The following is a 13,208-nucleotide window of genomic DNA, read 5'->3' as shown; positions in this document are numbered from 1 at the left end:
TTATGGCTATGGTTGAGCATAGTTATGGCCATAGTTGAGCATAGTTATGGCCATAGTTGAGCATAGTTATGGCCATAGTTGAGCATAGTTATGGCTATGGTTGAGCATAGTTGGGCATAGTTATGGCCATAGTTGAGTATAGTTATTGCCATAGTTGAGCATAGTTATGGCCATAGTTGAGCATAGTTATGACCATAGTTGAGCATGTTATGGCCATAGTTGAGCATAGTTATGGCCATAGTTGAGTATAGTTATGGCCATAGTTGAGCTTTCATAAAACCAGTTGATAAAACTGGAGCTATATGTCCATACCACGTCCATACCTTGTCATCATTTTCAGGTGTCGAAACGGAACTGGGAGTGGTTAGATGGTTGAATGTGATCAAGGACAATGATGGAACAAGGTGATGAAGGACACTCAACCAAATATATGGCACCTTCTTTATAATTAATCACTGTTTGCAAATAAAAACCTTATAAATTGATTATATAGATAATTAAAGCCATACTCTTATACATGTAGGAATTAAAAATTCATTTACACTCATTTGATTTGAAGATAAGTGAAACGAGCTGTAAAAATATCTTCAAATATATTTTATTTTTTAGACATACTATTTACAACCATTGAGGCATGGGAGCGCAAATGAACAGTGCATAGACCGCAAAATAACATACGTTACAAATCTTAGCCTACTTTGCAATAGCTGACATACGTGTAAGGCAGGGCGGACACAGCACCACCCTATCCAAATAAACGTAGAGATCTGAGATACAGTTTGGACTGTACAAGATTACTGTAAGTAAAGGATAAAAGCAATGAATAATTAACGTTTGTCGGCTATAAAATATTAATACCAGTGTAATGATACGGCCATCTTGGAAATATGTTGTGATAAGGTCAGCAGGTTTCTCGACCTCGAGTCGAGCGTAATGAATGAATGAGTATAGGAATAAGTGATACCAACATTTACAAAACATTTCATCAGAATTCTTGTAAAAACAAAATGGTCATAGCGTGAGAGAAAAATGGGAATAAAGCGATATAAATGGTTCTCAGTCTATTATGACAGTTTGTTCTGGTGTCAAGTAGATGCCTAATAAGAGAAGACAACTCCTTGAGTTTCTGGTAAAAATTAGTTTACGGTCAGAGGGCAGATCTCGACTAAGTATAAATATAAAAAAGACAGTTGCACTTGTACAGTTGAACTAATTCCTATGGCATAATATATAATATAATTATTAATTAGCTATACATTGCAGGAACCCAGTCTATCAGTGTGGATTGAAAGCAGCTTGTAAGGTTAGCACGGGTTTCTACAAATAAACCGGACCCTCATTGGTGGGCGGCACTGTCCGTGATGGCTTGGGTGGCGAGTGAATATCACTACAGTCTGAATTTGGGCTAGCTGTCACACTCGTTGGCCAATTGTAGTGCTAAAATAGCAACAAAAATGACAACTAGCAACAGGTTGAAAGTGGCAACCAGGAGTGGCAACCATAACACTGCATGATTCAATAGATACGAAAAGGATTAGCACATTGGCTGGTTCTTAGATCAGTTCAAATTACTGCCATTATTGGACAAAAACCTCAGTTATGCTAATACAGTATCCCTTCAAAAAAAACCTTCATGGCTCACCTTTCACGGTTTCAGTACTTCCAGTTCAACATTATTCATTAAAAATAACAAAAGAAAATTTATTAAAAAACATTAAAAGTTAAAATAAATGAATAAGCGTACATAAAATACATGGAAACAAACATGCGACTTCCTTCTGAGCCCAGTTAATCAGAAGTAGGAATATTCAGAGCAGATGAAGTCTGAGCAACACCCAGATTGCCAGCATTACAACCCGCACTAATATTAATATTAGTAGGGGTTGTACAGTTAATATTTCAACTTGAGTCACAGTCTTTTAAGCCAGAGAATGGACTTACGTCGTACAGGCATAATTTGAACTTTATCTGGTCTGAATACTCGTACTTGTGATTAACTGGGTTCGTTGTGAGAAAGGGTTAGAGTGTGAACCGAGTTCGTTGTTCCTTGTTTATTTGTGGGAAACTACGAGATTTATGTATTTAAATTTTTTATTTATGTTCATCAATTTTTAATAAATATTTCCTCTGAAACCACGAAAGCTGACGCAAGAAGTAGCGGGGGATTACTGTATGTACATATCTTTAGCAGGCGCGTATTTGCTAAGGTAACTTACCTGCGGTACACCTGTGTTAGCACTCATAGCTGTAGCTCGAGCAATGCTTTTCTGGTGGTGAAGAGCTGCCTTCTGACCAGGTGAGGAACACTCGCTGTACTGTGAGTCAGGTGATGGAGTGAGATAATGCTCTGGCAGCACTGTACGGGGTTGCTGCAAGTGCAAGTACAAGTACATTCAGTCATGCCGCTGCCAGATGTCAACAGAATTCATATAGAATGATCATATTGTGAGGTTTATTTCATCATCAGGAACAGGTATGGCTGCCAGGATAACCGTTGTAACACGCATCATGGACATTCCCATTGCAAAGTGTTACCCGGTTGTAGGGTTGCACGGTTACCGCATATCGGACATAGCATATTATTTATGCAAGTGCCATTGAACATACTACTACCTTCTACAAACAGAGTGGAAGGAGGCAAGTGCTCCTCAGCCACATAAATGACTGAGCAATGATAGAAATTGTAATTTTTCAGCAATGTTTCATTTTTTTAGTTTAGTGAAACTGGCTGCAAAAGAGAAATGTTTTCATTATGCAGTTTGCCCAAATATGCAAACCTATATTCTTTAATATAAAAATATAGTTATCAGAAATATGTGAGACCCAATGTTGAAAAATTTCACTAGCAAACATATGTTTGAGTCTCTGTTTACAATTTTTTCATGCATCCCAAACCGAAAGTAAAATAGTTTGGAAACCGTGCTGTGATATTTTGCGGTGAATTCTGAGAAAAAAAACTAGCTGGTCTGTTTTTTTTGTTGACAAAATGATAACCCAATATTCGAACTTTATTGTCAATTGGTGCATCTGTTAACTCTGTGATCCGTGAAAATTGTGATCCGTGCTAAGGCTATAGGTACTAAGGCTATATAGGTACTAAGGCTATATAGGTACTAAGGCTATATAGGTACTAAGACTATATAGGTACTAAGGCTATATAGGTACTAAGGCTGTATAGGTACTAAGGCTATATAGGTACTAAGGCTATATAGGTACTAAGGCTATATAGGTACTAAGGCTATAGGTACTAAGGCTATATAGGCCTTCCGTGGTGAAAGAGTTAAAAAGGTATAAAATGGTGCTCACCTGATCATAGCGACACTCGGGTAGTTGGTGTTGCTGCTCGTAGCAGTCAGGCGCATATGGAGATGACCTTTGGGCAGCATATGGTGGAGATGGGTTTGGGTTGCTGCACGGGGAGTTGTATGTCGACAGAGGGGAGTGCGAATGATAGCTGGAAACAATAACATTCAAATTTTAGTGGTCAACACCAATATAATGCTAGTTACGATAGCAACACAAATCCATCAAGGAAAGGTTGGAAAGCAAGAAAGATGGCTGATTTTCAGTTTCTCCAACATTTAGGTTAGTAACCACCGAGTTATAACCCCCACCCATTGCTCACATATAAAATAAATTCCATGAGATAAACGCCTGAAATTGCCTTCTCTTGTATATGACACATTTACCATTTATCAATGTTGCTAAAGTAAGTAATTTTGAATGAGCAAGAAGAGGTTAACCATCAAGGCATGAATTTAGAAAAAAAGATGGAAGGTAATTGCTACCAACCCGCTGCTGCTGCAAGGAGAGTCATGGCTTTGGTGTTGGCCATAGGAGTTCTGTTGAGGATAGGAACTTGGGTTATGCACTTGAGTGGGTTGCTGAGCGCATGATGTCAGCTGTTAACAGACAGAATAAAACTGTGATATCGCATGAACTGTTACATTTAGCTGGTCAGGGTAACGTCATTTATAAATGGTACATCTCCTTTTGGACCTTCTTTCATTTATATATTTGTATATGTGATTTTTGAGCAATAAACTGCTATTTCCATAATATATAAATATTTATTTATATAAATTAAGTTATTTATGTGTATAAATAATTAATTACATACATAAATAAAGTTATTTATATAAGACAATAAACGCATTTGAAGTAGGAGTCGTCGTCTTTCCAATAATCCTGACTGCTAATAGGGGATTACTTTGCGCCGAAGAAAAATTTCCTCATTTTTCCTGCTAACTTCTATTTATAGGATAAAATAAAAAGCTCATCAATTTTTAGCCAACTCTCTACATCATACCGTGACGATAGCTATGAAAGTTGAGGTACCTGAGGCTGATGATGGGGGTACTGGGGGTGCTGGGGATGCTGCTGTTGAGACTGATGGAGTGCCTGGAGCCTCATGGGGGAGAGTGGATGAGAGGGCTTGAGAGGACTTGTTAACTGTTGAGGTTCCATAGACGGGTAGTACTGGTCACTCTGTGGATATCTGTAATAATGACTATATAGTGTGAGCAGGCAACTCTTCCAAGATGGAGGAGTTGCTAAAGATTCTTTTTAGGAATTGAACCCAACCTGTCGTTTGCAGGTTCGCCATTCTAAAACACGAGGCCACAACTTCATATAGTACATGAATGTTTACAGCTTTAACATTACTATTTTAAATATTAATATTCGTACACTACCCATGTCTTGGGTCTTTTAGTAATGTAGCTAAACCTCTGTTCACGATTGCCCAAACGTAAAAAAATTGTTTCAGATATCTGAATATAAACTAGTACATGAATTTCTAGAGCTTTAATAAAATGTTAACTCTAGCTACAACCATGCAGAATGAAAAATCCTTACAAATCTAACCTGGGATCCATTCGCAGAGGCATGGAGAGGGGGTTACTAAGCGAACAAGCTATGTCATATTGAGGAGGGATTTCTGAGGCAAACTCTGCAGGAGATTCCCCTGAGCTCGTCTCTGGAGTCACCGTATCTATGGTAACAGAATAGAAATATGCTAACTTCATCATCAAATTGCGCTGTAACTAACCCTCATCACAGCTAAGTTGTCTAAACTTACCAATAAATGGCAGAGATTGGTCAACCATTTAAGAACCAGCTTAAAAATGGACACTGACCAATTAAAATACAAGTTTTAAGAGTTAGGATTGGGTATGTATATAACATGGTTAAATGAAAATATGACACGTGAGAATAACTCCAAGCATTAAATTTACGATATTATAAAACTCTGATCTTGTGACCTTGAAACTATCGCGGTGAAGTAAAGCGCTTCAAAAAAGGTCGTTTTGTACTGTCTTGAACCCATGGCGTTCAGTTGGCCAAACCGACACTTTCACTGCACCCCTCAACGGCACGAATAATCTTTGGATTATGCTCCGTGACATTCACAAATTCTCACATGATGGAAGGTTATAAAAACAGACTCAGTACAACATACTTAATGTGAAAAAGGAGGTCTATTTCAAGCAAGGTCAGGGTCAATTAGCAATCTCAGAACTTTGGTTTTCCGTATAAAAGTATCCTTGTCTGTCTGAAAACATCACCAGGCATTCATCTAGTACTAATATAAATATCAGGTTATATAGTGAACTGTATGCACCTCTGTAAGGCTGCCCTGGAAGAGTCTCCACATAACCAGATACTGCTGGCAGCGTCGGCTGAGTCAGCTCGGAGACTTCTTTCGTATTGGAAGACTTCTTCTTACACTTTTTATGCTTTTGTTTACTGCCTTGATTATAGCCGGCCACTCCTCGGGGGAGAGTCGACCCAGCCTTTAAAGCAGACATAAAGTTAACAGGACTCAGGCTATGCACAGTTAAAAAGATGATTTATTAGACACTAGACACAAATGCAGGGCTAAAGGTAGAAGGCAGCAACCTTATTCTCCTTGAGAAGGTCAGCTATTTTATGATGTTGTTTTTCCAAGGCGATATCAAGGGGAAGTTTGTCCTGTGAGTCAGGAATGTCCTTATTAGCAAAGTTCTCGACTAGCAGTCTAGCAACTTCGTAGCTGCATTCCTTGGCAGCGAGGAACAGGGGCGTCTCCTCCTTCACATTCTGCACATCTCGATTGGCACCACACTTAAGCAATATTGCTGCCGCTCTGTAATTGTTGACTGATGCTGCCCAATGCAAGGCTGTCTTGCTGTTGCAGTCTGCTGCATTCATGTCCGCCTGTAGATATGCAGACAGTAGTTATGAGCTACACCAGAATAAACAATTGCTGTATCACAACCACCCGCCGGATCTGCCAGCAGCAAGTTATAAATGGTGAGCTTAGATTTACCTTATTCTGTATGAGTTCTTCGACCATGCCCTCAGCAACTACCTTGACTGCAAGGATCATAGGAGTTGTACCATCGTGCGTTTTTTCATTGATGTTTGTTTGCCTGTTTTTAAGAAGTATATGGAAGACGCGTGTGGAATCAGCTGCCACTGCGCTGTGCAGTGGAGTTCGACCTGACAACAAAAATTGGGTTCTAGTCATATGGCAGTCTTTGACACTTCAGCGGTTAACATGAGACAAGTGGTAGCATGTACTTGTGTTCAATAAAACCTGATAGCTAAATGTATGGGTACGCAAGAGCTAGCAAAAGATTCTTCTATCGAAATTTGATACTTTCTTTTTTTATACAAAATAGTTTAGCGCATAACAACAAGTGAAAGAAGAATTAACATCGAGTTAGAGAAGAACTGCGGATATTTAAAGATACATGTAGTTGCGAGTTGTTACATATAGTAGAAATAGATTTTACTGTCTCTAGCATGATCTTCCACCATAATCGAAAGTTTGAGTGCAAATATTTGACTACAAACAGGAAGTAATTTCCAAGATACGGCGCTAGAAGTTTTTGCAAGCATTCCAACCTTGTAATGAATGCAAAGAGGCTAGAGATAAAACTTAACAACAAACTGTAACAGCATATTTTTATGGGAATATTTATTTTAACACTCAACACTTATAGCCTACGGAGAGGTTTCTGGAACATTTATGTAAAAATTTGACGATATTTTCTTTCAAGCTCATCATTGAAGGATAGCTTCACATTACTAAGGATAGCTTCACGTTACTAAGGATAGCTTCACGTTACTAAGGATAGCTTCACGTTTCTAAGGATAGCTTCACGTTACTAAGGATAGCTTCACGTTACTAAGGATAGCTTCACATTACTAAGGATAGCTTCGCATTACTAAGGATAGCTTCACGTTACTAACGATAGCTTCACATTACTAAGGAAGCACAAACCTGATTTATCTTTTGCGTTTGGATCAGCACCACGTTCGCATAAGAGCCTCGCTTCATCTCCACGACCAAACCGAGCTGCATGGTGGAGTGCTGTCTCTCCCTCATCATCATGTTCATTGACTGATGCCCCCGAGTCCAGCAGGCCCATCATAAATGCTAGATCTGAGTCTAGAACAACAAATTGAGATGATTGAAGTCAGAGACAGACGGGCAAAAAAAACTGATCGGAGCTACAGATAAGAGTACAGTCAAACCTCCATCAATTACAGCCGAACCCCGACTTACAACTGCCCTCACATAAAACATAAAATTCCCGCACATATTTAGCTATGCCTAAAAAGTGTCTTACGCATAACATTGAAAGTTTTGCAAAACAGCGGTTTCATAAGGTATTGTAGAGAATATGTTAAAAGTTAAACACCAAGCATAAAAACTTAAAAAATAAACACATTAGCTAAGTTAGTTTAAAGTTTACTTGGTAGGAAGAAGTTAGAGTAACTTACACCGTACACTTCTATCACTGTATCTACCTCCAGATATATATTTTACCAAACCTACATTTCCATTTATGTGCCTTTACCCACAAAAGTTTTTACAACTACTTGATTAATTCAAAAATTTAGTATTATTTTTGATTGGTCGATGAGTATTCAAGGCATTTTTAATTGGTCAAAGAATAATTCAGTTATTGTTGATTGGTCAATGAGCAGTGTAGCTATTGTTGATTGGGCAATGAGCAGTGTAGCTATTGTTGATTGGTCAATGAGCAGTGTAGCTATTGTTGATTGGTCAATGAGCAGTGTAGCTATTGCTGATTGGTCAATGAGCAGTGTAGCTATTGTTGATCGGTCAATGAGCAGTGTAGGTAGTGTTGATTGGTCAATGAGCAGTGTAGCTAGTGTTGATTGGTCATTGAGCAGTGTAGCTATTGTTGATTGGTCAATGAGCAGTGTAGCTATTGTTGATCGGTCAATGAGCAGTGTAGCTATTGTTGATTGGTCAATGAGCAGTGTAGCTATTGTTGATTGGTCAATGAGCAGTGTAGCTATTGTTGATTGGTCAATGAGCAGTGTAGCTATTGTTGATTGGTCAATGAGCAGTGTAGCTAGTGTTGATTGGTCAATGAGCAGTGTAGCTAGTGTTGATTGGTCATTGAACAGTGTAGCTATTGTTGATTGGTCAATGAGCAGTGTAGCTAGTGTTGATTGGTCAATGAGCAGTGTAGCTATTGTTTATTGGTCTCTAGTAATACTTACTAAGGGCACTGTCAGAATCTGAGCTACCAGATTGAGCGTCGTCAGGAAATCTACCGCTGCCTCTCGCTGCCAGCATGAGAGCTGTCAAGCCTCCTGGTCCTTTCTCATTTACAGTTGCTGATTTCTGCAACAGAACAGAAAGCCAATTATTATGAGCAACCACTTAACAAGTTAACACTACAGAAGCTGTCAACAGTTTTTCATGCAAATCTCTGGCATCCTGGCAATTGAATGCTCCTGTAGTATTTTCGTTCCAAGAAAAAAACAGACTTTAATAAAACAACTGTCTCATTAAGGAAGAAAATGTATATAAACTAACATTCTCAATATCTCCTTGAGGAGGGGTGAGGGTTGCACTCGGCAGGGTGGCAATGCAGTGCTGAGGTGTCCAAGCTCTGTCATCTTCCAAGTTTGTCGCCGGTGTTAGTCGTCTCCTCTTGGCAGCTAAATGCACAATGTTTCAAATGTGAAATCAAAACGCAGCCTATTTTAAAAATGTCAAGCTGTAAAAAATCAAAACGGAGTGCTGAGGAGACGACTCTGATCTAAAAGGGTAGATGAAACAGTAGATACAAAATACACACGAGTTACCATATATTAACTAGTAAAACATTGCCCAGTGATCCTGCACTGTCATAGACTATTTCATCAGTTCTCTTTAATAGACTTACTCATCAGTTCCCCTTTAATAAACTTATTCACGAGTTATTAAACATTTACTAACCTCAATATAATATAACGGTATGATTAACTGTTAGCCATTCAATAATAGAGGTACTTACTGAAGCAATAGAGTTACTCAGCAACAGCATTACACACCTATGTAATAGATTTGCATAGCAATACAAATATTCATCTATGTAACAGTGTTATTCACCTATACAATAGAGCTACCTACTTAAATAGATTTACACACGTAGGCAATAATAAAGCTATTCAAAAACGCAATAGCGCTATTTACCTATGCCATGTAGTTACTCAACTAAGTTATAATGTTACTCAACAATGGAGTTACTCACTTTTCCAATAGAATTACTCACCTATCCAATTGCTTAGAAAGAGATGCAGTAAAGTTACTAACTATTACATCTATTGTTACTAGTAAGATCAAGTAAGATATCAATCCAAATTACAAAATGATTACCGGTTATAAAGGCAGCTTATTTATTTCTCATCAACCAGACATTGAATTAGATTAGAATAGAATTAGAGATATTATTCAGATGAGTAAACAGCAAGTGTGCCTTTTAAAACCATTCAGATGTCTATTAACCTGTAAATAGTATGCTCACCTTTTACCATTGCTTAGGAAAACTATTTCTATATCAGTGGCTGATCATTTTAAAATCTAAAGTTATTTATGTATAGAGAGTAAATTTTGTATGTTTAGTATTTATCTGTAGTTTGAATATTTCCTTTGTTGATGTTCTGTTTTGAGATTCAACATTGTTCAAAAATATGGAATCATACTCACGACAACATACCCCGTCATGGAGTATGATGTCTGCTTAGCTCACTGCAAGTGGAGGTTGTGTGTGTTGTTAAGTGCCAGTGTGACACAAACAATAACTTTGTGATCCTGACTGGACATGTCTGACTCCAGTGCCAGAGGAACCTCTACAACTAGAGACTTGCCCGGTTGCTGAGAGCAATTTAAGATTGGATGCCATTCCTGTCACCACGGGAGGTCTTTTATTGGGAATTAAACTTCAACCTGTTGTTTGCAGGTTGGCATTCAGGCTCAGGCCGTTCCTAGCCTGAGGTCTTTCCTACCTTGAGACCTAAATATACGTATCTATAATGCACTTACCAGAATTGATGCGATCCAGTTTACACTCATCCTCCTCTCCATCTCCTCCTTTCCGAGCGAGGCCAGCGGGCGAGTTGTTACCAAAAAAGTTTTCAGGAAACCACTGGACGCCATGGGCTCTCTTCCTCTGCGCCGAAATCAGCACACCGACGAGAATGGCGACAACAATAATCGAAACGGAGCCGATGGCCACGTAAACCCAGTTGGTCTCGGCTAAAATGAGACACATCATTCCGTCATCACAAGAAGGCAGCAAATGGCTTTCGATAATCACCGATAAGATAATGAGGTATTGACAAGAATAGATGTAAAAATGTGTTGGTGAATTCTCAAAAAACACGGGCGATGGTGGGAACAATCTGCTTCGGTAACTTAGTTAATATGTAATCATTTATTCTGAGAAAATGTTTGCTTGGGTGGTCAGAGCCATGCAGTTGTTCTGTTGCTACATGATGTAATTCAATTATGGTATGATTGCCACCCGAGCTCGACCAATCAGATTATAGGAATACTTTGTGAGCTTGTCAGTTCGCCATCTCCTGCTCCGTGTTACGACATACAGTGAAACACGGATAACTCAAACTTCAAGGGACCGAGCAAAAGTGTTCGAGTTATTAGAGCGTTTAAGTTATCAGAACAGTCATAAGTATTTATCAGTAGATACATGTACATATACAAACTATATATCAATCAAAAGCATAGATTGCTTGTTGCAAGTTAAAGGGTCTCTCGTGTGAAGTTTTAAATATTTTTAATCAGAAAGTATAGATATTTTTCTATCACTTGAGATTTGTTTGTTGCTTTAGGTGATGTGACTGCCAGGACGTTCTCAGATTAAAATTGGCAAAACTTGATCGCGATTAAAACGCTCAGAAAAAATACATACGTATTCTTCTACCAAGTGTTCTAACCAAGATCAATTTTGCAGCAAGTCAGTTATTACTAAACTGCTCTACTATTAAAAACCCATTATCAATTTTGTCGATTTTACTTTAGAGTTATCCAAATTTTTTGGTTTTTGCAAACCTTTAGAAAAGTCGTTAATGAAAGTATTTGCCGAAGTTGGTAATAACGAGGCCTAAGAACTACTAAAAGTCGATGCTTATCTCTATGGCTTAGAATAAAGTGATATTCTAAAGCGATAGTAACAACCGTCTCGGTAGCCGTTTGGAAAAAACTGTTCGAGTTAACAGAGTTTCGGTCGAGTTATCTAAAGCCATTTATCATTGTGTTGGAACGGACCAAGAAAATCCATTCGAGTTAACCATGTGTTCGATATATCTGAGAGCGATTTATCCGAGTTTCACTGTATTTGTTTCTTGACAGAGTCATTGCAATACGAAAGTTTGATGCTGTCACCCTTTACTATGACTACTAGTAACTAAAAATAGATTGCAACAAAATTGAAAGGCATATTGGAAGAACATCTACAAAGAAGACTAGATATAAACCACCTCGGGCGCTATTCCGGATGACCAATAAACAAGCCCGTGAAGACTCTGCTACAGTGGGGGACAAGGAGGGACCATACTAGAGTTTCCAAACACTCCATTTTCTCAGTTAAAAACGATTGAATGTTTAAAAATTTATCCTCTCTTTAGATAAATTCACATCATGCATGCTCAGATGTTACTCAAGCCAAGTCAAACAGTATGAAGTCTAACTGGCCCGTTTTCAGAGTAGATAACTCCAATAAGGTAATAGTGAACTATGAACTTACTGTTTGATGGGCCAGGACCAGTAGTGGGACCTACGCTTTTAGCTGAACTGACTGACTCTATGGGCACGCCTGCATCCCACCCCGTCTTCATTGAAGCGACAATAAACTCTGCTGCTAGGTCGACATTTGTGAAACAATCGCTTGAAACTTTTTCACATTTCCTGTTGGGATGAAGATATAAGAAATGTTAGCTTGAGTAGACACAACTTGTTCCTCATGCCTATCAGATCACCCAAATAATCATTTATAGTCAACAGAAGCAGCTAACAGACTACTCCTGAATGTTTACATTATAAAGAGTTGTCTCCTCATTTCATGTTAGTAAGCACTTGTTTAACCAGCACTTAGACTAGTATTAATCTGCTCATTTAGTAACCTCAGACAGCAAAATATTTACTATATCATCCTGTACCATTTGTTAATAGAGTTATTTACCTAACCACTAACGATAGAGTTGTTAACCAAGTTGTTTGATAGTTATATACATGTAACACTAGAGTTACTTACATGCTAATTGTTAATTGTTGATACAAAGACAAACATAGTTTAACTACCTATAGAGTTACCAACAATAATAAACCTGTGATCTGATTTAATAATAATATTATCTATTATTTGAGTTACTCATGTTAACTAACATATTATCTATGAATAGAGTTACCAATGTTAACTAACCTGTTATCTATTAAAAGAACAACTTGGGTCCCACGCAACACTTTCACCGTACGCTTCCCTCGAAGTGACTCCATAATGTATCTTTTCACCCTCTGAACGCTATCTTCTGTTGTTTCAGATGTCCATGGCTGCACCTACAAGTACAGCCTAATTGTTAGTAAGTGTGAGGAATTGTCGACTCCTGAATGTGCCTTAGTAAAAGTATGAAAACTCGAACTATACAACCTCTAATCTATATTATTTGATGAAAAAGTAGTTCTGCAGGTTAAATTAAAAACTCTGTTTGTCTGCAACAAACACCCGCCATTGAAATCAATCTTTTATCCAAACTTCTAGCTCTGGCTTAAGAGAAATGGACTGACAAACAGACATTCTTAGGAGAGTAAATAAATTATTTTTGCTTCAATTTAAAAATATACAACATTTTGGAATTTTTTCTACCATAGACATTCTCATTACGAAGAATGAAAAAAACTG

General features: G+C 38.1%; 1 protein-coding gene across 1 annotated transcript in view; it reads right to left on the bottom strand.

Moving 5' to 3' along the window:
• Window positions 1-582: 582 nt before the first annotated feature.
• Window positions 583-13,208, bottom strand: part of LOC137398809 (neurogenic locus Notch protein-like) — an 84,325-nt gene continuing 71,699 nt past the window's right edge. Inside the window, exons 31-45 of the mRNA XM_068084987.1 lie at window positions 12,732-12,865; window positions 12,057-12,217; window positions 10,337-10,549; window positions 8,846-8,970; window positions 8,527-8,650; window positions 7,271-7,438; window positions 6,311-6,483; window positions 5,902-6,198; window positions 5,624-5,795; window positions 4,867-4,993; window positions 4,339-4,498; window positions 3,793-3,902; window positions 3,307-3,454; window positions 2,217-2,369; window positions 583-1,437 (exon numbers count right to left, since the gene is read on the bottom strand). Coding sequence (XP_067941088.1) covers window positions 1,318-1,437; window positions 2,217-2,369; window positions 3,307-3,454; window positions 3,793-3,902; window positions 4,339-4,498; window positions 4,867-4,993; window positions 5,624-5,795; window positions 5,902-6,198; window positions 6,311-6,483; window positions 7,271-7,438; window positions 8,527-8,650; window positions 8,846-8,970; window positions 10,337-10,549; window positions 12,057-12,217; window positions 12,732-12,865 — 2,385 coding nt within the window. The 3' untranslated portion in view covers window positions 583-1,317. The remainder of the gene's footprint in view (window positions 1,438-2,216; window positions 2,370-3,306; window positions 3,455-3,792; window positions 3,903-4,338; window positions 4,499-4,866; window positions 4,994-5,623; window positions 5,796-5,901; window positions 6,199-6,310; window positions 6,484-7,270; window positions 7,439-8,526; window positions 8,651-8,845; window positions 8,971-10,336; window positions 10,550-12,056; window positions 12,218-12,731; window positions 12,866-13,208) is intronic.

This window comes from Watersipora subatra, chromosome 6 (genome assembly GCF_963576615.1).
Source record: "Watersipora subatra chromosome 6, tzWatSuba1.1, whole genome shotgun sequence".
Lineage (NCBI taxonomy): Eukaryota > Metazoa > Bryozoa > Gymnolaemata > Cheilostomatida > Watersiporidae > Watersipora > Watersipora subatra.
The sequence above is the reverse complement of the archived record's forward strand: the minus strand, read 5'-3'. Positions and strand labels throughout refer to the sequence as shown.